This window comes from Theobroma cacao, chromosome 9 (genome assembly GCF_000208745.1).
Source record: "Theobroma cacao cultivar B97-61/B2 chromosome 9, Criollo_cocoa_genome_V2, whole genome shotgun sequence".
Classification (NCBI taxonomy): Eukaryota; Viridiplantae; Streptophyta; class Magnoliopsida; order Malvales; family Malvaceae; genus Theobroma; species Theobroma cacao.
Genome location: NC_030858.1, coordinates 5,281,420 through 5,308,936, shown reverse-complemented (window position 1 = coordinate 5,308,936; position 27,517 = coordinate 5,281,420). Strand labels below are relative to the sequence as shown.

At 32.6% G+C, this 27,517-nt stretch overlaps 2 protein-coding genes across 2 annotated transcripts; one reads left to right on the top strand and one right to left on the bottom strand.

The window, feature by feature from the left end:
* Positions 12,956-13,285, bottom strand: LOC18507208 (E3 ubiquitin-protein ligase RNF181). The gene has a single exon (XM_018126782.1). It carries the CDS (start codon positions 13,283-13,285, stop codon positions 12,956-12,958), a length of 330 nt encoding a protein of 109 aa, XP_017982271.1.
* On the top strand, positions 19,861-26,832 carry LOC18588523 (protein phosphatase 2C 56). Its single transcript, XM_007012985.2, has 4 exons — positions 19,861-20,454; positions 23,101-23,388; positions 24,026-24,131; positions 25,985-26,832. Exons 1-4 carry the CDS (start codon positions 19,978-19,980, stop codon positions 26,293-26,295), a joined length of 1,182 nt encoding a protein of 393 aa, XP_007013047.2. The 5' UTR covers positions 19,861-19,977; the 3' UTR covers positions 26,296-26,832.

The window sequence follows — 27,517 nt, the reverse complement described above, 5'->3', positions numbered from 1 at the left end:
AAATAAAGAATAATAAAATAATTTCATATACTTGACTCAATTTTAAAATTTTTTATTTTTTATTTTAATTTATATTATTATTTATTTCTAATCTATCAACTTATATGTTCTAAATCTTTACAGATTTTTTTTTATAAATTTCTATAAACTATCAATCGTATTCTTTTTTTTATTATGTTATATGTGGATTCTATCTTATAATTGTCATATTTTTTTCTATTATGTGGATTTTATTTTCTATGATTTTAATTTTTAAAAATAAATAAATTATTATATAATTTTTAAATATAAGTTGTAGTGTTGCACTATTACTTAGATTTTTATCAATATATTATTTTTTATTCAAAATAATCAATGCATTCTAACATGTATAATGCAAACTTTAAGTAATAATGATATACTTATAAATGCTAGAATAAAATAATTATATTTTTTTCTACACAATTTTATTTATTTATAAATTTTTAATGACTCTCAAAATAATTTTTTTTTAATAATTAGTTGTATTCCTTAAAGTGTTTGATAAAATTAGAGTTATGGTTAGCATATTGCTAACTAAGCTCGACAAATAAATTCTCAACTCATATGTTAAACTTATCAAATTTAAAAAATAAAAAATAAAAGTAAGTATACTAATTTAAACTGTTTAAGTTTTAATATAAATCTAAGCCTATCATAATATATTATATCTTAACAGTCCAACCTAATAGTTTATTATAACCTATTATATCTCAATGGTTTAACTCAATAACCCAATATGTTAATTAGCAATTTAAGAGATAAATAAAAAATAAGAAGAGAGTTAGAATACACAAAGTAAAAGAGCAATTCATTTGAGTTTGAAAAATTGTTCTCTTTCACTCTTGCATGTAAAGAGTGAGAGAGACTTTTTTTATAATTTCATTCAGTTATATATATATATATATATAAATGATACCATTATTACTGTTAATGTATATTTTTTTGTATGTCCAATGCATTTTAAATTTTATTTAATATTTTAAATGAGTGATAATTGAATTACACGTAAAGTTTTCTTTACTTATTTAATGTCTCTTTCTATTTGGTCCTCCTTTAAAAATACTATAACTCCGCCCCTGACTATGGGGATATTTATAATGTGGTATCCATCAAATCTAATAGAGTTATGACACAACATAATTAAAGAAAACTACTTAATTCTAAATTACTTATAATGCAAGCAAAGTAAATAAAAAAAAATTATGTGCAATCGAATTCTTAACTATCTAAGCCTAACAGCATCATTACAAAGACTCCCAACTGTTATCGGTGTGACCCCTCATGCAATTCGTACACAGTTTGATGATTGATTGAGTTGGACTCATATGAGCTATAACTAAGCCACCAATATCCACATTTTTTTTTGTTATTTTATCTTTTTGAAGCATTATGTTATTGGTCGTCACTCGTTGTTTATGATTTATCGCATGTATGATTTAATTTAACACGTTGTTGTTTATATAATCAATTGTCGTAAGTCTCTTATTTTTCTTTAACATTTTTGCATAAAAAGTCATGTGGCGATATTGAGGTTGCAAAGCCCAACCCATTAAAATGCCATTGAGGATGGAACCCAAAACAGCAAACCTCACACTCTAAATTATGACTTTTCTGAAATTCCATAACTGGAATATAATATTTTATATATATATTGAAATTATTCTCTTCTTTCCAAATTGGATTTGTAAAAAAAAAAAAAAACATTTGAAGCTAACTACATGTTTTCAAGCTTTTTACTTATTGGATTGTTATTGTATTTAAAGCTACTTAATATTTGGTAAGTTTTTCCATCAAAAAAAGAAAATGTTTGGTACTTATTAATTAATTAATTGAAGCACCTTCTAGGAAAGTATTAAATTCTCAAATTCTTAAAGTCAATAAAATATCATTAATTTTCTTTTCTTGCTTTCCATGTCACGGCAGCTATCCTTTTTGTTCTTTTCAACTAATTTTCCATCATTCACCGTCAAGGCTCCAATCCACTTACAAAACGAACAGAATAAAAGTGTTCTTCTTCTTAAAGAGGGTTGGCAGTGGCATAAGCCATAAGCCAGCAGGTACATTCGAAACAAAAAAAAAAATTGTGCAGTTTGAAGGAAGGAAATAATTGTAAATTGAATGTTATGATATAGGAAGGTTTTTTTTAGAGAGTAACAAATAATTTTATAGGCCTGATTAGGTGCACGTATCGTTTAATCAAAATTATATTTTGTATACATTCTTCTCAAAATATTTGTTTTATCCATATATATATATATATATATATATATATATATATAATCTATCAACTATTATATATATAAAATTACGGATGTTGAAAAAAAATTTATTGATGAAAATAGCTATATATGTTTATTATATTTTTAATTTACCATCTCAATCTTTCAATTATTAATATTAATAAGATTTACCTAATTTTTAGATATTTAAAATTATAATTAAATTTAATGACTTTCATTAAAAATATTAACAATATTAATCCAATTTACGGAAATAAAAATTTTGATTGCATTGAATGATTTAATTAAAAATATTTTTTTAATTCTAATAGTTTTGTATAATTTATAGAATAATGTTATAAACTTCTAATCATATATAATTGAAACATTAATTGTCTTTTAGATATGTTTATCTTTCAATTATTATTAAAACTATATAATATTTTAAATAACTAATATTTTTTATTTTTTATTTTATTCCATTTTTACTTAGACTATTATCAATAATTTAAAATAAAATTTCCAGAGTGAAATACCTCAAGAATTAGATCTTGAGATTTTAATTTGAAGATCTTAGATTCAAATCTTCTGACGATAAAAGTGGAATAGAATTCCGGCTCTTTCATGGAGTCTTAAAAAAACTTCAATCTTGTCAACTGAGGGAAACTACTGAGTTGGTGAGTCTGAGGAGCAACAACCAGGAGAAAATAGAAAAAATATCAAAAACTACTAATCTGTAGAAGTAGTCTCGAAATAGAAAAAATCCCAAAACATTGGTGAAGTGCACAACCAAAAACTTAGTTTACTATACTATACAGCAGCTAAAAATAACAGAAAAGAAAAACAAAACTACAAGTTTAAGTAGATGTTACACATCAAAGTTTCAGTAGCAGATATTACGCGTTAAGTTAAAAACTTTAATATTAGATGTTACATATCAAGACTAAAGCTTCAACACCAGATATTATATGTCAAAGCATTTTTTTTCCTATTGATGTTACACGCTAAGACATGAATCACTTTGTTACGCGTCAAGGCATGTTACACCAGGCTTGAATCACTGAAAAACTCAACACCAATAAACCCAAAAATGTATTGTTACTTGTCATATCATGTTCTTTGATTTGTAGATCGATGATGATATGATAAGAGATAGATAGATAGAAGGTTTTGTGAATGTAAGCTGATAAACCCAAGAACATGTTGTTACTTGCCATGTCATGTTATTTGGTGATCTGTAAATCGACAATGATCTGATAAGATGTCGAGAGATAGACAAAGAGAGATAGTAATGGTAATAAAATTAGAAAGAGCTAAATGGTGAGAGTGAAAAATGGGAAACACAGTAAATGAATGACGAGAGAGAGAAACTAAGAGTATTTAATTTGTCTGAAATATTTTTAAGGATATTTTTATTAAGCACGACAAAAATTGAATAAAAACAATTAATTTTATATTAAAAATTATTTTTGAAATAGACTTATCAAATTGAGTATTTCTTACAATTTACTCTTATTTTTATGTATGAGGTGAAATCTTTTTCCTTTCTATATTTCCGAAAAGATCTTTCCCCTTTTTCTCTCTGAAGTCTTTTAGAATCTTTCTCACCTTAATCTTTCGCGGGTTTTGACCAACATAATTAATAGTTCGATAAATCTTAGGATTGATTTTACATTTTACATTCATCCCACTTTGCTTTGTCTTTTTCGTTCTTCCGTTCCTTGCCCAAGCGTTTCTTAGTCTCGAATTACCTCATCTTTTCAACTGTAGAAAATTTCTCCTAAAAACTACAACCTATTTTGCACTTTGAGAGATTGGTTATTTTGTAAATGGGTTCGGAATGTGGGTATCATTATCATGGGAATTTGTTGAATTTTAGATATTGGTTTTGGTGGTAATACAATTTTGTTGGAGATGATGGATGATTTTTTTTTTTCCCAAGTGGATGACCGTTCTTTTTCTCTTTCATATCGTTTTCAAGTTTTGATTGGGGTGGGTATATTGCGACAATTAGGTTAGAAGAAGGATGAAGTGGTTTAGGGAGAAAAAGAGGATCAAGGAGGATTTTCTGTTTCAATAGAAAATATCTTAAGCTCTCACAAGGAAGATGTAGGTGTAGATGTAGATGTAAGATATTTTTCATGATCGAAGCATGTGCTTTTTATTAACTCACAAATGTTTTATTTCTAAACAAATATTAACTTCCTCTTTTTTTTATATACAAAAGATGAAAATATTAAAATAATCAATTGCATTATTCTAAGTCATCAAACGGTCAAGGACATAACAAAATATCTTTCGATTCAAAACAGATATTTTTGTTAATCTACCATGCACCATTATTTTGTTACAATCAATTTAAAAAGATTGTGTAGTATATTAATTTACTATAAATAAAGCTTAGCAAGAAATTAAAATCCTTGATGTTCTGCTGCATAGACCATGGATGAACTCAAAGCCGAGGGGTGTAGGGCAACATGTACGAAAAGAGAGACAAAAAACACAAGGCAGCCAGGCGTAATTCAACGACCCCATGAGAGGATAGACATTGTTTTATCAATTAACTGCACCAACTCCTTTGTGTGCTGTGATTCTCATGATATTCGTTGCAGTCTCACGCTTACTTCTTTCTTCTCTTTTACCTTTAAGTGGCTCTTTTGTGTTTTGAGTTTTACGCAGGTTTCTTGTTGATGGATCTACTGATTATAGATTTTCTTTTTTTTTTTTGTAGTACCGTGAAAGATCAATATCCTTTGTTCTGATTCTGTTTTGATCCTTGCTGCTTGCGGCTTCTTGTGCAGAGAATTTTTTGTAATTATACAGCGGTCTTTCTCACACCAGATTTTCGATGCCATTAAATTCTTTTATCAATCAAGTTAGAAACTTACCATGACATAAACCTTCAAAACGGCACCAACTCCTTGTTCCAAACTGGCAACTATTGCTCAATACTGTTCCACTTAATTTGTGTACAACGACTTCATAAAACAATAGAGAATAATACAAATACATTAATATTCTTAAAGCTTGGATTTAATTCAAAAGTATATATGCAATTCCTACATCTAATTGAATCGTTCAATATGCCGGTAGACAGATACATGCATTAAGAAATATTATATATATAATTAATGTTAATACTCTGATTTCAATTGAATCACAGATGGTCCAATGTTTCATCATCGAAATCAAAGAGATGGTCAAGACAAACAAAATAAACTATTATGTAAGTAAACCTCTGCTTGGACCTCTTCATTCTTCTCCAATCATTTCTTCGGCCTCCTACTTTTCTTTTCCTTTCTTGAACTTTCCAAACATGTGCGGGTATATATTTATATTACTAAAACAGTGCTTGACGAAGACTGCAAATCACGCGGTCAAGCACGTTTTGGGTGAGGAAGCATAATTCCTGGGCTGACAATACGCCGAGACTAAGAAAAATAAGGACTAGCTCAAAGTTCGGGGAGAAGATGTTGATGTGTTTCATCAACCCTTCAACGTTAATTTTATGTTTCCACTTAAAAGAAAAGAATGTTAAAAAAAAAAAAACTTTGAACGTAATTTTGTTTACTCATTGAATTTTTTTACGAGCTTGTGATATGTCGTATATTAGAGATTAAATTTTAATAAATTTTTTTAATGTTAAAGAGAAAAAGAAAGACTGAATGAGAGTGTAAGGATGAACTCTAGGATGATGCACATGCTCATTCTAAAAATTAATGTTTACATTACTTTTCTTTAAAAAAAAAAAAGAAAAACTTCAACAAAAATTAACAAATGATATAATTATAATCTTGCATTGTCATATATCATACTTTTCTCGGGAGCTTTAATGCACTCCATTTTCAAGATAGCAAAAGTGTAAAACAGCAATTAATTAATGTTGGGTATTGAAAATACGACTCACGTTTTCAAAATTTCAATTAGATTTACTTATGGGTCTAGGGAAACTTCTTGAATGCTACATAAAGCCAATTCAAAAGCGTGGATGAAGAAATGGTAAAGTGTGAAAAAAAAAATCTTCAAGACAATAGATTTTCTGGTGCTAAAGATGCCATTCATGGAAAAACAAAATATTGACCAATTGTGGAGTATTTATTACTAGCTAGCTAACAAACCTATCAATTCCGCTGTTGCTTAAGTCTTTGCTGAAAACCGATAAAAAGAACAGAAGAGTCATGTCAAAAAAGGGTGATCCTCGATTGGGGCGGTTCAGAAAGTCTAATCCTTATTACATACAAGTAATTTGATTTGCATATGTGTATACATCTGCTACTCCGTTTTTCTCCCCTCACTGAAAAAATTGTCACTTTAACCCAATTTTCCGTTTCCATGGAAAATTATATTTTTGTCTAGAAACGTGTTTAGTCAGTCGAGGAAAAGAAAATAATAATAATATATTTTCTTTATTTCAAATTTAATATTTACTTTTAATATATTATAAAAATTAAGAAATCATACACTTCGACTTCAGTGTATTTCATATTTTTTTAAAAAATTATAATATTAGTAAATTATAATTTTAATGTTAAAAAAAGTAAAAAATGAAATTATAACAGCTTATTTATCCAAAAAATTAATAGTAGAAATCAAATGAGAAAATTGTAGAAAATGACTTTCATAGAAAGGTGACTTAAAAAATGACCGTCTCTATAATTTTAATTATTTTTAGCCAATTTTTGGTCTGATTTGACAATAATACCCTTTAAATAATTTCAAACAAATTAAAATAGTTTTAGTTTTCTCTCTCCCGTCATCCAGATAAAAATTTTAAAATTAAATTTCGATTTCTCTTTCTACTCAAATATGTATATTTTGCCATCTAATTTGCAGATATGACATCAAGCTTTTTCTTATTTTGTTTTATTTTTTTAGATGGTGGATCTTGGGGTTCTAAGGATGATGAACAGCGATTTTGCTCTTTGCAGGCAGCAATTTTGCTCAAGGAGAAAGAACAGCTAAAGCATGTTTGATGGGTTTTATGGTGGTTCACGGTTTTATTGTGTTTGGGATTGGGATGATTGTTAAGTATGTTTGCTAGGAATTTTGATTTTTCTTATGAGATTTTGAGTTGAAATTATTCAGGGAATATTTTGTAAATAAGATATATTTTGTTTTTGTATAAGGGGAGTGAGCAAGACCTCCCGATAGGAATATATTTTCTCTTGCTTTGGAGGGTTATGGAGTTTTGTAACTTATCTTTTATGAAATGCACAATTTTATGGCTTAGTAAAAAAAAATATATGTGTTTTAAGTTCTTAAATTTGTTAGTTTATTTATAGAACCCCAAAATTGAGTTTACTGGTTTTTAGGTATTACGTGACTTAATCACAGTATGACTAGTTTTTAGTCATTACGTGATTGGTTTTAGGCATTACGTGATTAGTTTTTATACATTACATGACTGATTTTTAAGCAATGCCTAAGTCACACAATGTCTTACGAACTAGTTATGCAATGTCTTACTAACAAGTCACGCAATGCCTATCAACTGTCGTAACGTGCGGGCCCCGGGAACCCGACCGCTAGACGTGAATGTGAAAAGTCACTAAAGAATTAAACTAGGAGTCGCCACCAATCTTTTTTTTTACTAAGTGCGATTGGCCACCTATTGACTCGATTCTAATCGATGCAAACTTAAATTAATTTTAAGCCCACCGAAAAGAATCTTAAACCGGTCTACAATTTTCTGGATCTAGGTTCGGGAGTACGGTTACGCCCGGGGAAGGATTAGCACCCCTCGGACGCCCGTTTCATGAACGGTACCATTTTTAGATTATCCTATTGGGCTTTAATTTTTAATTTCACTAGATTTCCTTAATTATCATTTTTATTTTATCTCTTATTTAACCTAAAATGGAATGCAAATGGGTGGCGAGATGAAATGCATGACGTGAGATAAAAATGCCGGACAGATGACCTTTTATCGAGGATATTTTCCAAATCCGCCCATCATACTGGTGGGACTCGGGATATTCTCTCACCTAGGGAATTATCCGAGAAACTCGCCTTCGCAAATTCGATGAATAATTCCCGTCATCGGGGTCATCGTATGTTTTCTTTTTAAAATAATATTTTTGTGCATAATGAACCCAATTCGGGCAAAAACCTTTTATTAAAGATGGTTCTCGAGCCCTCCCATCATACTGGTGGGACCCGAGGACATCTTTTCACCTAAGGAACTTTTCGAGAAATACCCGCCTTCGCAGGATCCTCGAAATATCCCATCATCGGGGCTTAAACTCGGAAACAGAAATATTTATATGCAATGACATGTATGATGCAATACATATATGCTATGCTAATGCAATTATCTATATTTTTTTGTTATTATTAATTATTTTTATTTTATTATATATTTTATTATCATATTTCCTATTCTTATTTCTTATTATTATTATTATTCTTTTTTTTTTATCTTTACATTTTTTGTTCTAAATTCTTATGTTTTCCATTTATACTTAGACAAATTGCTTATAATTCTATATTATTTTAGTGAACAAAAATTATATATTTTTTATTTTATGTATTTTTTATATTTTTTATTATTATATATTCTCTCATAAACAACCTTTTATTCAAACCTAATACCTAAGATCTTACTTCATATGTATATTATCATTATATTTTTTATCTTTATCTTCACATTTTTTTATAGTTTATGCCACTTAATACTCAATGCTTAATTTTAAATTAGTTATTTATTATTATTATTTATTTATTTATTTATTTAATGTCATGTATATTGTATTTTCACAAATTAATTATTTATTATATGTTTGAATTATTATTACTCTATCATTATTTTATTACTTATTATTTATCAAGTAATTTTTTTAAGTAAAATTTTTTGTATAATCAAGCTCTTTATTTATTAAGGATTTCGGAGCCTTGAAATCGAGGCCCTCCCATCATACTGGTGGAGCCTTGATTCGAATTCCGAGCCTAGGGAACATAAACTCGGGATTGCGACTTCTCGCATCTCGATTGATTATCCCATCATCGGCATATCATACTTATAGTTAATATTATAGTATTTTGTATTTATTTTATTATTCATTATATTTTTTTTGAAGAGTTAATTAAATTTTTTTAAGATTGATTCCCATATCTATTTTATTATAATTATTTTGATACTTAATATAATATATTTGTTTATATTTATTTATATTTATTTATTTATCTCTATTCACTAAATATATATTTTAATGTACATAAACATTTCCCATGCTCTTTTATATATTTTATTTAAGAATACCTCACTAATAGCCTAATAATTTCCAATTTCATTTGCTTATTCTATATGTAACTCTTTAGCTTACTATTTATTTCATTCATTTATATATATTTCATTTAGCAATCTATTTTTTGTTTTGCATATTTACTTCCCTCACCCTTATTAAACATTCTCCTACATTTAAAATTTTTTATTAGCTATATGTATATATTTTTATATTGTATTTTTATATATAGATTTATATCTCTCTATGTGTATTATCTTCCTTGACCTAAAAATAGTATCTAAAAGAATTTCTAGGGCACTGTATTAAAATATTTTCAGATTGATCCTATGAAGCTTAAATTGAATATTATAGATTAAATCCAAACAAATCAAACCATAATAACCTAAGCAATTAAATCATTATGAATCAATTAGGCAAAGGAGTGAAGATTTCCTTACCTGATCACGCTAAATTAGTTCAAGGCAATTAGGCTAACCACAACTGGCACTAAACGCGCCATTTGACTCTGCGCAGCACTCTCTGGAGCACCAAACGACGCCGTACGGCTTAGGGGAGATGGACTTCCTTTTCTTATTTTTCTCTCCTCACTTTTCACCTTTCTTTCTTCTCTCTATGCCGGCGGTACTTTCCCTTGTTCTCTAAAAATGCCGCCTTTCTCCTCTCTTCTCAAATCATCCCCCACCGTCAGCGACCCCAGCTATTACCCACTCTCACCGTCGCTCGGCCTGTTCCTTTCCTCTCTCTACCGCCGCAGCAGATAACCCAGCTTTAACTCTCCCTAACCGGCGGCAAACATCCAGCTTTAACTCTCCCTAACCGGCGGCAAACATCCAGCTTTAACTCTCCCTAACCGGCGGCAAACAACCCAACTTTTACTCCTCCTAACCGGCGGCAAAAACCCAGCTTTTAACTCTCCCTAACCGGCGGCAAACAACCCAGCTTTTACTCCTCCTAACCGGCGGCAAAAACCAGCTTTTAACTCTTCCTAACCGGCGGCAAACAAACCAGCTTTTACTCCTCCTAACCGGCGGCAAACAAACCAGCTTTTACTCCTCCTAACCGGAGGCAAAAACCAGCTTTTAACTCTCCCTGCACCCACCCTCATTTGTATTGTTTTTGGTATTGATATATTTTTTTGGTTTTTCTCTGCTGCTAGGCTCTAAGTTTTTTGTTGTCTCTTTTTTTGGCTCCCCTCCCCCTGGTTGCTCGGATCCCCCTCCCATTTATACCCGATTTCTGGGCTCTGGAGGGGGCACTCTCCATTGCCTTGTCCCTGGGCATCAGGGGGGGCAATTCCACTACTCTGCCAGACGCGAAAAATTCGCATCTGGCAGGTGAGAGAGGTGCCTGGCAGGGTGCGTCCGCACCCTGCCAGTCGTACCTCTCTCCTTTCTTTTTTCATTTTTCATTTTTTATATATATATTTTTTATATATTTTTAATTTTTTCTTGTTTATAATTTAGTGTCTACATCAACTAATCATACAATGCCTTATCAGAAACTAGTCACGCAATACCTTTTCAGAAACTAGTCACGTAATGTTTTCTCATAAACTAGTTACGCAATGTCTTATAAAAAACTAGTCACGCAATACTTTATAAAAAACTAGTCACGCAATGCCTATTAACTAGTCACGCAATGCCTTATAAAAAATCAGTCATATAATGCCAAAAGTCAGTCACGCAATACTTAAAAACTAATCACATGATTTTCAAAAATCACAAAAACTACTGAATTCTATTTAACAAAATCAACAACTTCAAACGATATACCATATTTCATTTAACAACATAATTAACAAATATGAATACACAAAATGTTCGAAAGTTTTTCTTTATATATCAAAAATCACTTTAAAATGTTTAAAAATACTCAAAACACTCACAGGTTTTTTTCGTGTATCAAAAACTACTCTAAAATGTTGAAAATACTTAAACGTTTTTCTTTCTGGTAAGGAATACTCCAATGATGAATAGTCTGGTGAAGAAAGCTAAAAAAATATGAGTCAGTTTGAGGAGCAAACCTAAACATACTTAACCCGTTAATAGGTTGAGGGTTAAGGCACATAGCCTAGCGAATAAGTCGATTTCATTAAAGATAATTTTGTGTAATTATTTTTTTAACTAAAAACAGATAAAATTATAGAGAGAACTATTCTTAAAAACGCCTTATACCTTAAGCTCATTTATAAAAAGCACTAAAATAAAAATCATACATGTTTTGTTAGAATAATTAAATATAAAAAATAATATATTTCTCAATGAAGTCATATCAGGCTTTCTATTCAATGAAGTAAAAATCTTTAGTTTAAAGTTATTTGATATGTATTTTGAATTTTTATGTGGAGTAACCTTTCTTTTTTGCTCATTCAAACGTAAGAAACCAATAAGAGAAGTTAGTCGATTGGAATTTAGTAGTGAAGTTTGAACTCTTCCACGGGTAAAGTGTAGAAATTTTGCATACACACTTTTCAATTCAATATAATTCTGTTTATTCTTAATAATTTACGTTTGAAGAAAATTATTGGTTTTCCCTTTCTTTTTTAGCTCAATATTCAATTAAAAGAGCTTATATGATATGAGTCCGACCTTTTCACAATAAGTGTCAAACATTGCAAATGACACGTTCGTATCTAATAATAGAAAACTAAAAAGCTAAAGAATGATAATTAAAAGAAAACGGTGAAGCCAAATTGGTTTCTCTAAATTCTAAACATTACAACAACGCCGTACCGTATGGAATGTACTTTTATCGAAGTTGGCGTAGTATGTATTATTATTAATTCTGGGTTGAAGTTGACGTTCAAGTTTGTAATTAAGAAGGAATTGACCTCTTCCTTTTGAACATTCGTAGTCATCACGTTCAAACTTGTCATTCAAAATCAAATTGTCACAATTCCAGACTACAACTTGTTCTTCCTTTAGCATCATAGCCAATTAGTTGCCAGTTTGCTCCCTTACTGTATTATGGCCACTGGAAATTTAATGCAGCGTCACTTTTTTCCTCAATTTCGTTTTCAGACTTGTGGAAAAAATATTCAAGATAAGCCATTAGCTTAACTTGATCAGTAAGTGGTGCAAATTCATTGAGCAAATAGATTGCGATGAGATGATATGCATGTACTGTACTTAAGTGTATGTACAAGAGGATATATCTGAATTCCTAATTTCCGATTTTAAAATGTGATTAATTATTGCTATATATATATATATATATATATGTATATGCTCAATCACAAATCCAATAACGCATGGTTAGTGCATAAACAAACATGTTAGACCGAGATGTAATAATGAAATGAGTTGATACTATAATTTATACTACTAAATGAAAAGAATGTCTTGAAATATTTATCTTTTTATTAATTTCGACAAGGCTATTTAAAAAAAAAAATGGGGAGTGGGCACAGTCCAAATTTAGAACTATAGCTAAGAGGGCTGAGACTAGCTCTATATGACTATATACATATCTTCAACCGGAGATTTCATGACGGCAAAGAGGGCAAGAGTTGCTGTTGCCGTTTAAGAGCCAATCGGAAATACAAATATGGTGATAGACATGGCCGCAGGAGACTTGTCTAGCAGCTCCCTGATCAGATTGCCTGAAACATTCCATGCAAATTGAGCAACTTCCAGTTGCATCATTAACAACCGGCATGTCTGAAACCAAAGAGGTAACTGCTTGTTGCCTGGCTTGAGGATTCTCCGACATCGTTATAGCATCGTCGAGGTCGAATTGATGAGCGAAAGGAACAGAGTTGGCTGAAACGACAACATGGTGTTTGGATGATCCGCTGGCCATGGCAATAGCAAAACAGGAAAAAGGTTGTCGATAGCCAAGGGTGGGCTTTCACTGTTGTGTTTGGAAAGAGGTCTAAGAGATAAGTTCGAGAAAGCAAAGCAGATGAGATGATGCATAGCAGCATCTCCCAATCCCATGTTTGCCGCTATATGAAGGCCTTGCTTGAGAGGGCGAAATTTGACCTTCTCCGAAAGGAAGGCTCTATTTTGACTTCTGTGCATCAACATCAACTTCCGCGAGATTGCAGATTAAATTGTGGGTAGATTTAAAATAATTTAATTGTAAAAAACTTATATTTATTTATCATATGAAAAATAGCATTTTTTTTATGTTAGATTTGTTCATCAAATGTTGTTATAGTAAAAAACAAAAAGGTTTTTTAATGCATGGAAAGGGTTTTTGTTTTCCCAAAATCATTTTAATTTAATTTAATTTTGTGTAGAAAATTTTAAAGTTTTGTTGTATCGCTTAAAAGCGCATAAACCATTTCTTGGTACAAATGAGCCTACCCTCACAATGTCTCGCTAGCAAGAGAGTATGCATGTCTTGGGGAGCTTGATGATGAATTTATAATCTTCCTTGTTGTGATAGACATAGACTTTCATCAGCGAGCCAATCAGCTGTGAAGTTCTTCTGCCTTGGGAATGTGGGGAAAGGGAGACATAGACACTCCAAAACCATTTTAATTTTTTATCCTCATTTCTATATTCATAATTTTTTTTAACAGTGGAAATTCTTAAATTTTCCAATGGGCTAGTCATATGGGAACAATAACCTTGCGGCTACGGTGGGCATTAGCAAGGGGCTGCTTTGGGTAATTAAGAATTTAAGCAATGCGTGCCTTGCGGCATTCTACATGCAGCCTACACCAAGTCTCATGCAGCCAGCATACGTAAGGTCCATTCATATTAACTTAAATAATTGTTACCATTATTAACGAACTTGATTATAAATGTTAATAATCTCATATCTTATATGAAGAGGCAATTAGTTAGTTATATTGTTTGTAATTCGCGTTAACAATGTGCTTTTTTATGTCTTCTGAGATCTTATATATATAATTTGTTCAATAACATGAAACTTGAAAATTACCTATTTGACACAAAATCTTGCTAAAAAAGCCTGATAATTAGACACAGAATAATACTACACAGTCCCAACAATTTTATAATTAAAATTTTGATTATTGAAATAGTCTTTTGCAATAACATAAATAGACTGAATTGAATGAATGTATAATAATTTTTTTATACAATACATTAAATTGGGGCAATATATCCAATTCGCATGTCCATATCATATTTAATGCCCCTGTCAAGAGTTAGAACTAGCTAGGAAGTATGGAATACAAAGTCTTGGGGGTTGGAGATTGAATCTTGACTTTTAATTGAAAATGTGTTTCAAGCCGCCTCAACTTGGTTCAAGTGGTGAGACGGTGAGGGTTTGAAGGTATTTTTTCTCTTTAAGTCGGTATGGGAATTCGGATTGTTGCGTAAGGGCATGAAATAAAGGGCACCATTTTAAGGCTAAACGACAGTCAGAATCCGGAGTTCAGTGCTTTGCCTTAATTGAGCCCAGGCCTACAACCTTTTAGCCTAGCTAGATATGGGTTCAAACAGTGAATGTCGGCGGATTCTGGGTTTTGACTTTCTTGGGTTTGTCCAATTGTCTCGATCATGTTGAGCTTGATACCTCAAGTTGCAATCAAGTCTATGTAGATTTCCACCGTTTCTAAATTGCCTTTTGTTTGCTTTTAATCTGGTGCTATTCCTATAGTGTTCTTTCTCTTCCACTTTCGGCCATGAAGTCATGACCAAACATTTTCTCCAATAAGCAGCCAAGTAAATTTGAGCCACTTTATTCAAGTCCAAAGGCACTATATTCCAGGGATTTTAATTAGGAAAACGCTATTTGCTCCTCTAACTTAATAACTTATCGGTTCAATTGAGAATTTCGTATTAATAATTGGTTGATCCACTCATGCATTTATGGATTCCATCTTATAATTAGTTAATAAATTATTATCACATTAGGGGGAACTAAAATTGAGAGAGAAGAAGCGTTACTTGTTCTTTTAAATCATATAAGAATGGAACATGCCAACTTAATTAAACATATATAAACTTAATTAAACATGATTATTACACGATGATCCTTTAATTAGCATGCCCAACCTTATCACCAATTGAATAAAAGTCTTAACTCCTAATCAGTGGGCAGAGCATCAGACCCTAACGCTGCAATTAATTAGATCATGGAGGTTGCAGCTGTGTTGACAAATTATCAATTACATATATTAATTTCTTTATTAATCCGTTAAATTTTAATGATTAAAATAACTTTTTGACACCTATACAGGATTGATAAACAAGAAGGATTCAAACAATGACAAAGAAAGACAAACAGCTAGGGTAGAGGTTAAATATTGTGTATTGACTTCTTGTGAATATCATAATATTTAGTTACTCAAACAACAAACAATATTTTGGCACCATTTGGCCTTAGTTTTCCTGCCGACAATAGCAGTATTACTTTATTTATTTATTATTATTTTTTAATTTGAGAAAGAAGATTTCAATCTTATTTTTTAAAGTAAAAAAATCATACATCAATCAATAAATCAAATATTTGAATATTTATTTATTAAAAAAAATTACAAAAATTGTGCTTGTAATAGAAACTATTATAGTAATTGCAATACTTATAATTCTCTTACCTTTGCATATTACGTACATTAAATAAAATAATTTAAATAAATTGTGGGCGAAATATAACTTACATAATATGTAACTCCATATTCCTTGAAAGGAATTGAAATATTCTTTTTGAGCATTATTAGGAGAAACAGAGATTTATAATAGACAAAGAATATCATTCTCAACAAGTTAGGCATAGCCTTGGCACTAAATGTTGGAACACCAAAATTGGTAGGGCAATGGCATTTGTATATATCTTAGCTAATATTAGGCTGAGTAGTTGTATTATAAGGAGGTTGTTCCAAGTTTGGAGGCATGCATGTGTATTTTGCCTTAGTTGGCCTAAGCGTAATAAATTCCCAATCTGAAAATGGGTTTAATAAGTGACTTCCTTCAAATGGGAATGCATATTCTGGGGTTTGACTTTGGAATATGCCCCAATACTCCAATTATATTAAGCTGGATAGGTCTAGTAACATGTTGGCTCAAGTAGTGGGAAAATCACTGTAAACCCACTATTTGAAAAGTGAGTGTTTCTTTTTTAAAAGATATCCTATATTAAGTCCATCACTCCATGTGATCCTCTTGTTTCTTCATCAATCAACATTATGGAGTTCTTTACTTTTCATATAACTTCTCTGAAAAGTTTTAACTTTGAGTTATTGAGGTATTTTATAAGAATAGGTATTCGTTTTAAAGCTTTCCCATGTTCTTTGTCCGATTAGACACATCGCACAAGTAAGAATTGCTTTGGAAGTTTGATTTATTTCCCGTTGTTCAGTCATATACTCAACCATGACCTAAACGTATTTGAAGAAATTTCTCATAACCTTTGCACACAAAATTAGTACATACAGTGTATTTACAATCACTTTACTCTTCCACTAGCAAGTTGAAAATGGTGTTGAGTCCGACATCTAATTAAGTTCTCCAAGGGTACATTGTAGCCGATTGATTTGTTTTGTAATCACTATTAATCAAGATGTTTTTTTTTATCAAATTCTAAATTTAATCCTTATAATTTTATCAAAATTTTAAATCTAATCTTTTTACTATATTTCGTATAAATTAAGTCTTTATATTTTTAAAATTTATTAATATCAATTTAATCATTGATACTATCAAGCTTATTTCATTAAAGTTGCTAGTGTGGTGTTGACCATGTTAATATGATATTAATTGATTCTAAGAATTCAATCTATGTACTCTACTAAAATAGTAAATTGAGTCTCTTTAATATAATTTATATAAATCGTGTCGTTTTATGTTTCAAATTTGTTAATATCAATTCAATTATTAATATTCTTAAAACCGTGACATTAATCATGCTGATTCGATATTAACCAAATTAACATGAAATTTCCAAATACTAATTGAACTACAAATAACCATCAAAGAAAAATCTAAAATAGTTAACAACAATTTCTTAAAATAATCTATGTGAGTCTCTTCAAACTTTACTTTAGATTTCACTTGCATTAGTGTCTTTTAGTTCTCTTTCTGCATCTCATAGCCTCTGGTTCTTTTTCACTTTTTTCAGATTCTGTCTTAACACAATCAAAATTTTTTAACATTTTTTCCTTGTAAATTAAAGAGTCATTGTTGATTAATTTTGATGAGAATTTTTTTTCTTTTTGTCCGTTCTTAATGTATTTCCTTGTATATTCCATTAATATAAAATCTAATAAGTTAGATAAATTCTCTAATAAACAGGAAAAAAATGAAACCCAATGGTTTTTAATAGATTGAATTAAGGAATAATGATCAGGACTTATCTTGGAAAGAAAGTAAAAACCAATTAAGCTAGATGTGTTAACATCGAGGGAATGCATCATCTGGCCTCTCTTTCTAATTGTCGACCCATCTTATCAAAAACCAATGTCGATTGATTGAAATTTGGAACAAAGAAAGCCTCCACTGCAAGGCTTACAACATTGATGTCAAACGGCATTTCACGTCTCAACACTTGGAATAATTTCACACGCAATGCCCAAACACGTGGAACCAATGATTTCAACGCCAATACCATCTTTTTTGGCTGATCGATCAAATTCAGGCGGAGAACAAGAGAAAGAATGAAAGAAAGCAACTTATAATATAAAGCTTTTTGTTAACAAACATACAGGTGTATTCCAACTAATAACTAAACATTAATTCGGATTAGGTCTAATGATTAACCAAATCGAATAAAGATTTCCCGATTCACCAACCAACAAAGTAAACCCTTGGAACCTACCTAGTTATTAAATAAGAAGATAAAAAAAAAAAAAAAAGAGAGAGAGAGGATACAGTGAGGAAGAAAGAGCATATAAAATTTCCAGGAAGATCAAAACAAAAAGGTTGCATATCAATGAAAATGACATGTTGCACTGACAACTTTATATTTCTGAGGTTCGTCATTCACAATCTTCCTTTTTTATGTGAGGACAACTCTTGGCAATTATTCCGAGGATAAGAATTGTCAATTGTTCTTAGTTTGTCAATGCTGCAAAATGATTGTACGTTATTGGTTATTACTAATGGTATCCTATACAGCAAAAACAATTTCCTCTTAAAATTATAATATTTTTGTTTTTTAATTAGCTTTACTAGAATATTAAGTGTTATTTACACGTGCTCTTGTGATATATGAGACATTGCTCATTTTTTGATTTTGAAAAGGAAACGAGACTTTTGCTACTCCACATTAAGTGTGTTGAGAACATCTCAAATTGGATAAAGATTAAAAAAAAAAAGGCAGATTAGATCGTAAGAAAAGCAAGTAATCTAATGATGGAAAACGTGGTCCTAGCAAAAGCAGTAGTAATCACGGCAATGGCAACTTCTGAGCTTTTTCTCTTGGAAATTTTGGGAATTTACCCGACTAATCCCTGACTCCTCACCTAGGCGTCACCCTGCCATTTGAGAACCCAATACAAATACACAATGCTGACAGAAGAGAGAGAGAGAGAGAGCGTGGTATTTCTGCCATTTCAATTTTTGTGTGATCCTGACTCTACAGCAGTTTTTAATCCAAGACCTGTCGGGAACCACTGTCTAATACGGTGAAACGTGCCATACTGTAGCAATGTGGGCCCCCCTTCCTCACGTGTTCATTCCACGCTGCTAAGTTGACAGAGTGCCGTTTCATCTGATTGGGGACTGCCCATTGATTTGATGTTGATCCAACTGCTTCCGGGTCCCACGCTCTTATTTTCCGTGCCTCACCATCTCTCTCAACCCCTGATCAAATCTGATGCCGCAATATTAGCCGTCGATTCTCTCTGCTATGTGCTCTAAGTAAAAGCAAACTCTTGACGTGGCCCTTTAACTAGCTCCTCGGATTATATAGCAAAATTGAAAATCCTGCTTTTAATTACATTTTTCTACAAAAGAGTCTAATTCCACCTAATAGTGGGCCCCAATTCCTGTTCCAACTCTCCACGTAGCCAGTTTGAAGGATGGTTAGTACCATCGCTTGGGCCCACCTAAGGGCGTACCTTAGATTCCTCAGACATAGACTTACTCAAATGCAATACAAAAAAGGATTAACCGTACTTTTTTCTGATCCACTACCACCCAATCAGCTTCTTCCCCACTGCCATGTCATCTGTAAAAACATTCACAGCAACGACACGTCATTTGATGATTGCTGGTGCAGGGAATTTGATGAAAATAGCGCACCAGAGAATCTTAGTCCCCACCGAATAATAGGTTTCTTGTCCGGGCCTCTTGACCCGCATGGCCAGCGTGGCAGTAGCAGATTAAAGAGAGACACGTGGCGTCGCAGCAAAAAGGGTGTGAGTACGACTCGTAATCAATGACTTTTTTTTTTCTTTTTTCATTTTTTTCTAAATTGGTATAATTGGCAGGGGGAATGGGGATGCGTGTGTCATAGACTCAATTTCTCGTCATACGTGTCGCATTCCTATCAGTCTCTTCCCCTCTCCTTTTATCTCATTCATTCCGCTTCTCTTCCTTCCTTCCTTCTCTTCTTTCTTTTTTTCTGTCACTCACATGGAACCTCTACTCGAAGAACATGAGGAACAACGATTCAAGCGAGTCGGCTCGCTCCGTGAACCGGACCTGGATTCAACCAGCTCAAGCCTATCCTCGATACTCAGTGCGGAGGATTCTCGAAGCACGACGAGTTCCGGCGATATTTCGGGCACTAGCGGGAGTTCCGGTGAGATTTTAACGGCGGAGGCCGTGGTTCCGAGGTTGCTCGAACCTGCTCCTGCATGCGAGGAATTGACGGTGACGGTAGCGGCGAAGCAGAAGTGTGTTGGGAGGAATAATAAGGGAGTGACGTGGGGGTTCACTTCAGTGATAGGGAGACGGAGAGAGATGGAAGACGCTATCGCCGTTATACCAGAGTTCATGTCCCGCACGTGCGACCACTTGGGAGGTTGTACGGCTCCTGGTTCTAAAACCTCCTCTGAAATCTCCCCTATCCATTTCTTCGGCGTCTATGATGGCCATGGTGGCTCCCAGGTAACAGCTTTCGCTCTTTTAGAATTCAATTTACTTAAATTTTCCTTCCTTAACACCAAAATTCTTTTTTTTTTTCCAAATTCATTTTTGTTATTGAATCTTTGGAAATTTTACTGGTTTAAGCCTTGGAGAAATGAAAGTATGATTTATCTCGGTTGGCTCCATAAAGAGAAAAGCGGAGCAGATGGCGAGAGAGAGTCCATTCCCGTTTCCGTGGAAAATTTTTTGTGTTTTTCGATGGAATTAAAAATCAATATATTAATTAAATAGTAAATGATATCATTGATTAGACATAAATAAATATTTTCTGACATGGTTTTGACACGTTCCCAATTACTAATGGTCCATACATAGGAGAATTGATATCGCCTTTCGCATTCTTCCTAGACACGTGGCATGAAAAGCCCCGCGGCAGGTCTTTTTGTTTTACCTCCAGGTCTCGCCCCTTTGGTTTTTCGTTTAACTATTTAAACAATGGCTGGTCTTCTTCAGGTTAAGCTTTGCTGAGGGAAGCCTGCCTGATATTAGTCGTCACGAGATTGCGTAGTGCAACTCTCATATCGGTTGTAAAATAAAGTCGAGGCCACTCATATCTAATGTGGGTTGAAGATGAAATTTTAAATTACGAAAGTTGGTCTAATAATTTGATTTGTTTGTCGGGGTAGGGGCTGGCGGGGGTTTAGTAGAGATGGTGGTATGGTATACTGTGAGCCACGAGGAATCAAGAGGTTCCTTCATCGTGGGGAGGGGAAAAGTCAAGGTGGGACCAAATGTTTCGTGGGTGCGCCACGTTTAAGACACATATCGAGGAAGTAGCATGGGGATGATCGATGGTCGGGTCTACTCAGAGGGGGTGTATGGTGGTCACCTGTTTGACACCTAGTGTTTATATATATGAGTAATAATAAAGTGGTTCTTTTCTTGCTTCCCTCTTTTGCAATCCTCCTTTTCGTTTTTTGCTAGATCTTCTCTTGCTGTCTTTTTAAACAAACTTGTTCTTTTCTTGATTTACAATGAACCACAAATTAATATTAGTTACATTTTTCTGTTATATCACCATGTGGTAGGTAGTTTCTGTTCACATGTGTCCATTAGCATATAGGCATCAAAAGAACACATTTCCACTAAGTTATATTTAAACTAGCTTATCTTTGCTTTTTATGTCAACCCTTATTTTAATCAAATAATATTTTTCTTATCTCAGATATATATAAATTCTATTACTTTTTTCTTTTCTTTTTTTGCAGAAAAATAATTGAATGGAAAAAACAAAAAAATAAAAGTAAATAGAAAACTAAATACATTAGTGAAAAGCAAAAGTAAAAATATCAACTAAATAGAGTTTAAAGAACTTTCAGTAATATGGTGTTTGGTAGGAAGAAAAAAAATAGTAGGAAGTGAAAATGGTGAGGAAAGAAAAAATAGGGAGGAAATAAAGTTGTTTCTCTTTTCTTGTATTTGGTACCAAGGATGGAAAATAGAGAAAAAGAAAAAGATTAAGGATAAAATTATAAATACAATGATTAATTTAAATAGAAATAATGTTTTTCTCTTACTCTCAAAAAGATTAGATTTGAAGGGAAGGGAAAAATGCAAATCCATCCATTTTCCTTTCCTTTCCTATTTCCCTCCTACCAAGCAAAAGAAAGGCAAAAAATTTACTGTTTTCCTTCCACCTTCTTTCCTTCTTCCTCTTTCGCTCCTCCCAAACAAACATAGTGTAAATGTTTTTAAATAATACATAAAAAATGGAATGCAAATATTCTATAAGTTGGTTTATATTTTTATTGTCTGAAAACAACTTAAATGAATACATGAGTAAAAGTGTATGTCTAAAGTTGTCTAACCTTTGTACCCCAACTTCCACCACTGGTGTATGTATATATAAGATTAGGATCCTCTACTGCACAAGCCTGTGGTGTATAATAATAAGAATAAGAATCTTTTATGTCACTGACTAAAACAACTCCCCTTCTTAAAGTCAAAGTTTATAACGACATTTAATTTCTTCAATGCAATCACTCCAAGTATAGGTATTCAGAAGATTTGTTAGAAAAGTAACTAAATCCTAAACTTGGGATAAAAATCCTCCTTATGCTCTGGTTGTTGACGAGAAAATTCAAGCTCAAGACTATGGCACCAGATCATTGTGCCTTGAAGTCGATAAATATTGAACCAATTGACCTTGATTGAAAGGATTACATGTTAAGAAAACATATTTTTTTTTATCTTTATAGGTACATATGACTACTTTGTATATCCATTGGGTTGGCCTATATATTTGTTAGTTTTGAAGTTATTCTTTCAGCAGTAAATTGATCTTTCACATTTCTTAAGCTAATTAACTGCTGTTACTTGAAATACGCAATAAATTATGTGGATATCTTATTTTCTCATCATGTCAAAGCAAATTCCTTATAAATCAATACTTGAGCTTGAAAGATACTCTCAAGTTATTTCAGTTCAATATCAGTTTCTGCTCCACTTTAATAGCATGAAGATGAAGTTTTAATTAACTTTTCGTGTATGGAGGAATTGTTTCCTTTCTTCACCATGAAGCATTACCTTTGCCTTACATGACAATTAGACATTCCTTTATTTTTGACGCCCCTGATGCCACTTATTAACTTCAGCAATAATTGGTAGGTGGCTAAATTTTGTGCCGAGAGGATGCATGGAGTGATAGCAGAGGAATGGGACCATGAAATGGTTGAGAGCTCTGGGTGGCAGAGGAGATGGGAAGTAGCATTTTCCAGTAGTTTCGAGAGGGCTGACGATGAAGTCCGGACTGCAGCAGTTGCACCAGAAATGGTGGGATCAACTGCTGTTGTTGTAGTTTTATCTGGTTGCCAGATTATTACATCCAATTGTGGTGATTCGAGGGCAGTGCTTTGCCGAGGAACTGAAACAATTCCATTAACTGTTGATCAGAAGGTAACAATGAAAATTCTTTTAGTCTTTAACTCACTCTCGATTCACTAGTTTTCAAAAATTTTCTATAACCATTATAAATTTTACTACTTACTCTTTCTATAAAATTTTAAAAATGTATAGGAAAGAAAAGTGCAAGAGGAAGCTTGTGATGTAATAGCCATCTTTTGTGTTCCAGTAATAACTATTTACCGTTTCTCTGTCGTAGTCTTATGATATTCCTTAACCTTCTAAGTACAATACTTTTGTGCTTTTAGCGCAAAGTTACCCTATTACTTATCCGAACTTACCAAATTAGTGTGCTACAGAAACTAACCAGTTGTTTCAGTACTCAACCAAGACTAACCGTAATACATTACATCTCTGATTAGATATTTTAGAGGCTTTGCTACCTTTCCCCTCTTTTTGTTAAAATTAACTTGCGTGTAGACATAAAGATGCTTATGTATTTTGATGGCATTTGAGGAACTCTAAACATTTGTAGAGCACATTGTGGAGCCTAAAAGAATCAAAGACAACACTTGGCCAGTGATTATCAGCTTTTTCATAGATCATAGGCTCTGTCGTGGTTTATTTTAGCTTTGTTTAATTAACAAGACCAAAGACATTTATGTTTTGTTTTTGTTGTTGTTTTCTACAGCCTGATAGACAGGACGAACTCATGAGAATTGAAAGAGAGGGAGGGAGAGTCATAAACTGGAATGGTGCTAGGGTCTTTGGAGTTCTTGCAATGTCCAGAGCTATAGGTTTTCCTTTATCTCTACTTCTCTATTTCATCTCAAATTTCCTGTTTAGCCATTATCGAAGCTTCCTCAATCATATGTGTTCAAGGTATCTTGTAATCTTTGCTCTTATCAACATCATTATGCAAATGGGCATACAGCCTACTCTATAGTGCCGTCATTTAAGAACAGAGGAAAGAGTATTTGGTTCTGAATGATATTTGCAAAACAAGGATTGAAAATTGAAAGTTGTGAATTGCTTCATGATGTTGTGCTGGAGCCCTAAAATCCATTTCTTACCTTGCAATAGGATTTTGTAAATCGATCATTTTGGAGTGCTTATTTGATAAAATTGCATTCCTACAAAAAAATTCCGAACTCTATTAACAAATTATTTGTATATCCCAAATAGACATGATCGCATGACGATTAAAGAGAACTTTTTATATTTATTCTTTGAGATTTGTTTTCTTGTGAAATTTTAAGGTATGGAATATGTAGAATATATTTCTGTACGCAATGTCTCTGAGTGTTTATATATTCATGTAGTTATGTAGTGATTGTATTTTTTTCAACATCTATTCCTTTTCCTTTTGCATTTTAGTAAGTTAAGTGGATTCATCAATTCTAGTGTAGGATTTACCATCACTAGATGACAATTGAAGATAGATACCACATTAGCAGATGGAACCTCTTCCTACTGTTATTTTCTGTAATTCTTACTAGAAATCTCATTATTGCCAGTGGAACTTGTAAGTGATGCCTATCCCTTAATGCTGTTAGAACTCTTAAACTGTCACCATTTTAAAGACTAGTTTGCTGCTGAAACTCAAAACTTAAAAGCATGGCATTGCCTTCTTGTTTTAATTTTTATCTTTAGAAAAAAGAAATTAATTTTTCTGTTGTTGTTTCTCAGCCTAAATATTATTATATGGCTGATGAGGTTTTGGAGACAGCCTTGTCCTGCTTTCACCATAGCTGGAGGTCTTTGATTATTTTCACACGTTGTCCTGCTCCACTAGTAGAAAAGACTTTCATTATAATTTATCTTTCTTGTTACAAGACTATAATTCTGAATAATCAACAATATCTCAGGGACTTCTACTGTAATTGAACCACCAACTTGTCTGTCGTATATTGTCACTTCCACCAAATAGGCAAAAAAAATTTGTTGCTTTTTTTTTTTGGCCAAAATTTGTTGCCTTTGCCTTTGTTTTGTCATGAAAACTATGTTGATAAATGATTCTTGTTATCATATGCTCATTAAAAAGCCTCCATATTATAGCACTTGGCCTTTTCTAAAAAAAATTGGCTGGAATTTGGTTAACCAGAACAGAAGGCAATGGCATTGAGTTTCTGAAATGTAATATGTTAAATCCAATTATAATCATTGAGGTTTTCAAAAGGAACGTGGCAGTCTGTTTATTTTGATTCATCCATTCATTTTTGTGCATATAACATGCATAAAAGGTGATCAATGTTTGGCATCATATAACAGATCATCGCATGGTTAAAATTTTATCTGATTTATAGTTTAGAGGCTGAAGGTGATCAACATTTAATTGCAATATAGCTTGTTATCACATTAACGGTGGAAGTTATTGTTATGTGCGCCGTTGTAATAGAAGCAAGGAAAAGACAGGGAATCCGGGCAATGTAGAATTATAAATACTTGTTTCTCTCTCTATGACCATACGTAGAGGGAAGGGAAAGGGCGGGGTTTCTGTTGCGTGTTGCTGCATTACCATAACATTCTGTTTTATGCTGAATTTGATTTCATGAAGAACCCATTGCTTCTGAACTATTACTGGAAAGACGGTGATTAACAAAAATGATAATTAACTTCTATCCTTACTATCTTATGATGTGTCTTTCAGGTGATCGCTATTTAAGGCCATGGATAATTCCAGTACCTGAGGTTACCTTCATGACCAGGACCGATGAGGATGAGTGTTTGATATTGGCCAGTGATGGGTTGTGGGATGTCATGACAAATGAAGAGGCTGGGGAGGTTGCTCGCCGCCTACTAAGACGGCGGCGCAGGTCTTTGATGGCTGATGGAATTTCTCCGGCTCAAGCAGTAGCTGATAATTTGACCGAAATAGCAATTGGACGAAACAGTTCAGATAATATTTCCATCATCGTTGTGGATTTAAAACCCAAGAGGAAACGCCAGCCAAGGCAGTGAAAAAGGAGCAGAATCATTTTATTCCCTCAATTACCTCGTAATCCATTTCCTCTTCTCCTACTAAAACTTTACAGAGGTTGGCAAGAATGATCTAGTATGTTCACCTAGTTCCACATACAAACAGATCCCCATCTGACTGAACAGGTGACCACCTACAGCTACTCTTCCTGACCTTTACAAAGCAGACTGGGAATATGCCATCTACACCACAACAGGAATAGGTTTGATACTGCAAACCATACAAGATCAATCCTCACTTTTAACTGGTTTGGTCAAGAGAATGAGAAGCAGGGACCAACAAAAAAAAAAGGATCTCCTTTATGAATGTAGTGAAGAGGAGAAAGGAAAGGATGAGAATATATATATCTTTTGTTTATGTTATTGTTTGTGTGCTATATTCCTTTTCAAGTCCTATCCTTTCTTCTGCCAAGTAATTAAAGAGAAATTAACTTGGGAAAATGTTCAATCATTCTGAATCATGAAGCAGTGTAAGTGTGCCTTTATCACTAATCATATTCTTTGTTTTACCTTTTTTAAGTATTCGAAAAGTAAAATATTAACGGTGAGGATGGCAATTACATCTGTTTGGAGTGGTTCATACTCACAAACTAGTTTTCTGTGTTTCGGTCTCTCAAGTGAAGGGGTTAATGAAATTTCTCTTTACCAATTATCCCTCTACTCCACTCACATGGTGGCGCAAACTCAGAAACATGCACTCCTATCGTTTTCTCCCCTTTTCTGACCTATAGAATTTTCTCCTACTAGGAGCAGTTTGCAATGTAAGGTTTGTAAGGCTTGATTTCGTAACTAATAATGCTTCATTAAGATACCTTTATGATTAAGAGACTACAATATTGGCCTTTTAATTTGTTTTCAGTTTCTACATCTAATGGTCAGCGCTCAGCATTGCAAAATGAGGTCTCTATATATGAACAAGACCTAGCTTGAATCCTTTTACTATTGGTACTATATCATTTCCAATCTCTATTTGTAAAAGGACTTTCCAAACAATAGAGATCTTGACATCTTGTCCTATGACCGCTACGCATTCCTAAATAAAAGGAAAATAAGTAGCACTAGACTTTAAAATAGTGCATCTTGGGGTTTTCTTTTTTTTAAATAAAAATTACCTCAATTCAAATTCAATAAAAATGTCAGATTATCAACTTTGATTGCGAGTCAGATGTTCATGCTGTTGAAACAACAACAAATCAATCATTTT

Bases quoted from the DNA above. Each gene is read 5' to 3' on its own strand.
- LOC18507208 (XM_018126782.1), bottom strand. From the start codon at position 13,285: ATGGCCAGCGGATCATCCAAACACCATGTTGTCGTTTCAGCCAACTCT.
- LOC18588523 (XM_007012985.2), top strand. From the start codon at position 19,978: ATGGAACCTCTACTCGAAGAACATGAGGAACAACGATTCAAGCGAGTC. The intron at 20,455-23,100 runs GTAACAGCTTTC...AATAATTGGTAG, and splicing joins ATGGCCATGGTGGCTCCCAG to GTGGCTAAATTTTGTGCCGA. The intron at 23,389-24,025 runs GTAACAATGAAA...TGTTTTCTACAG, and splicing joins CATTAACTGTTGATCAGAAG to CCTGATAGACAGGACGAACT.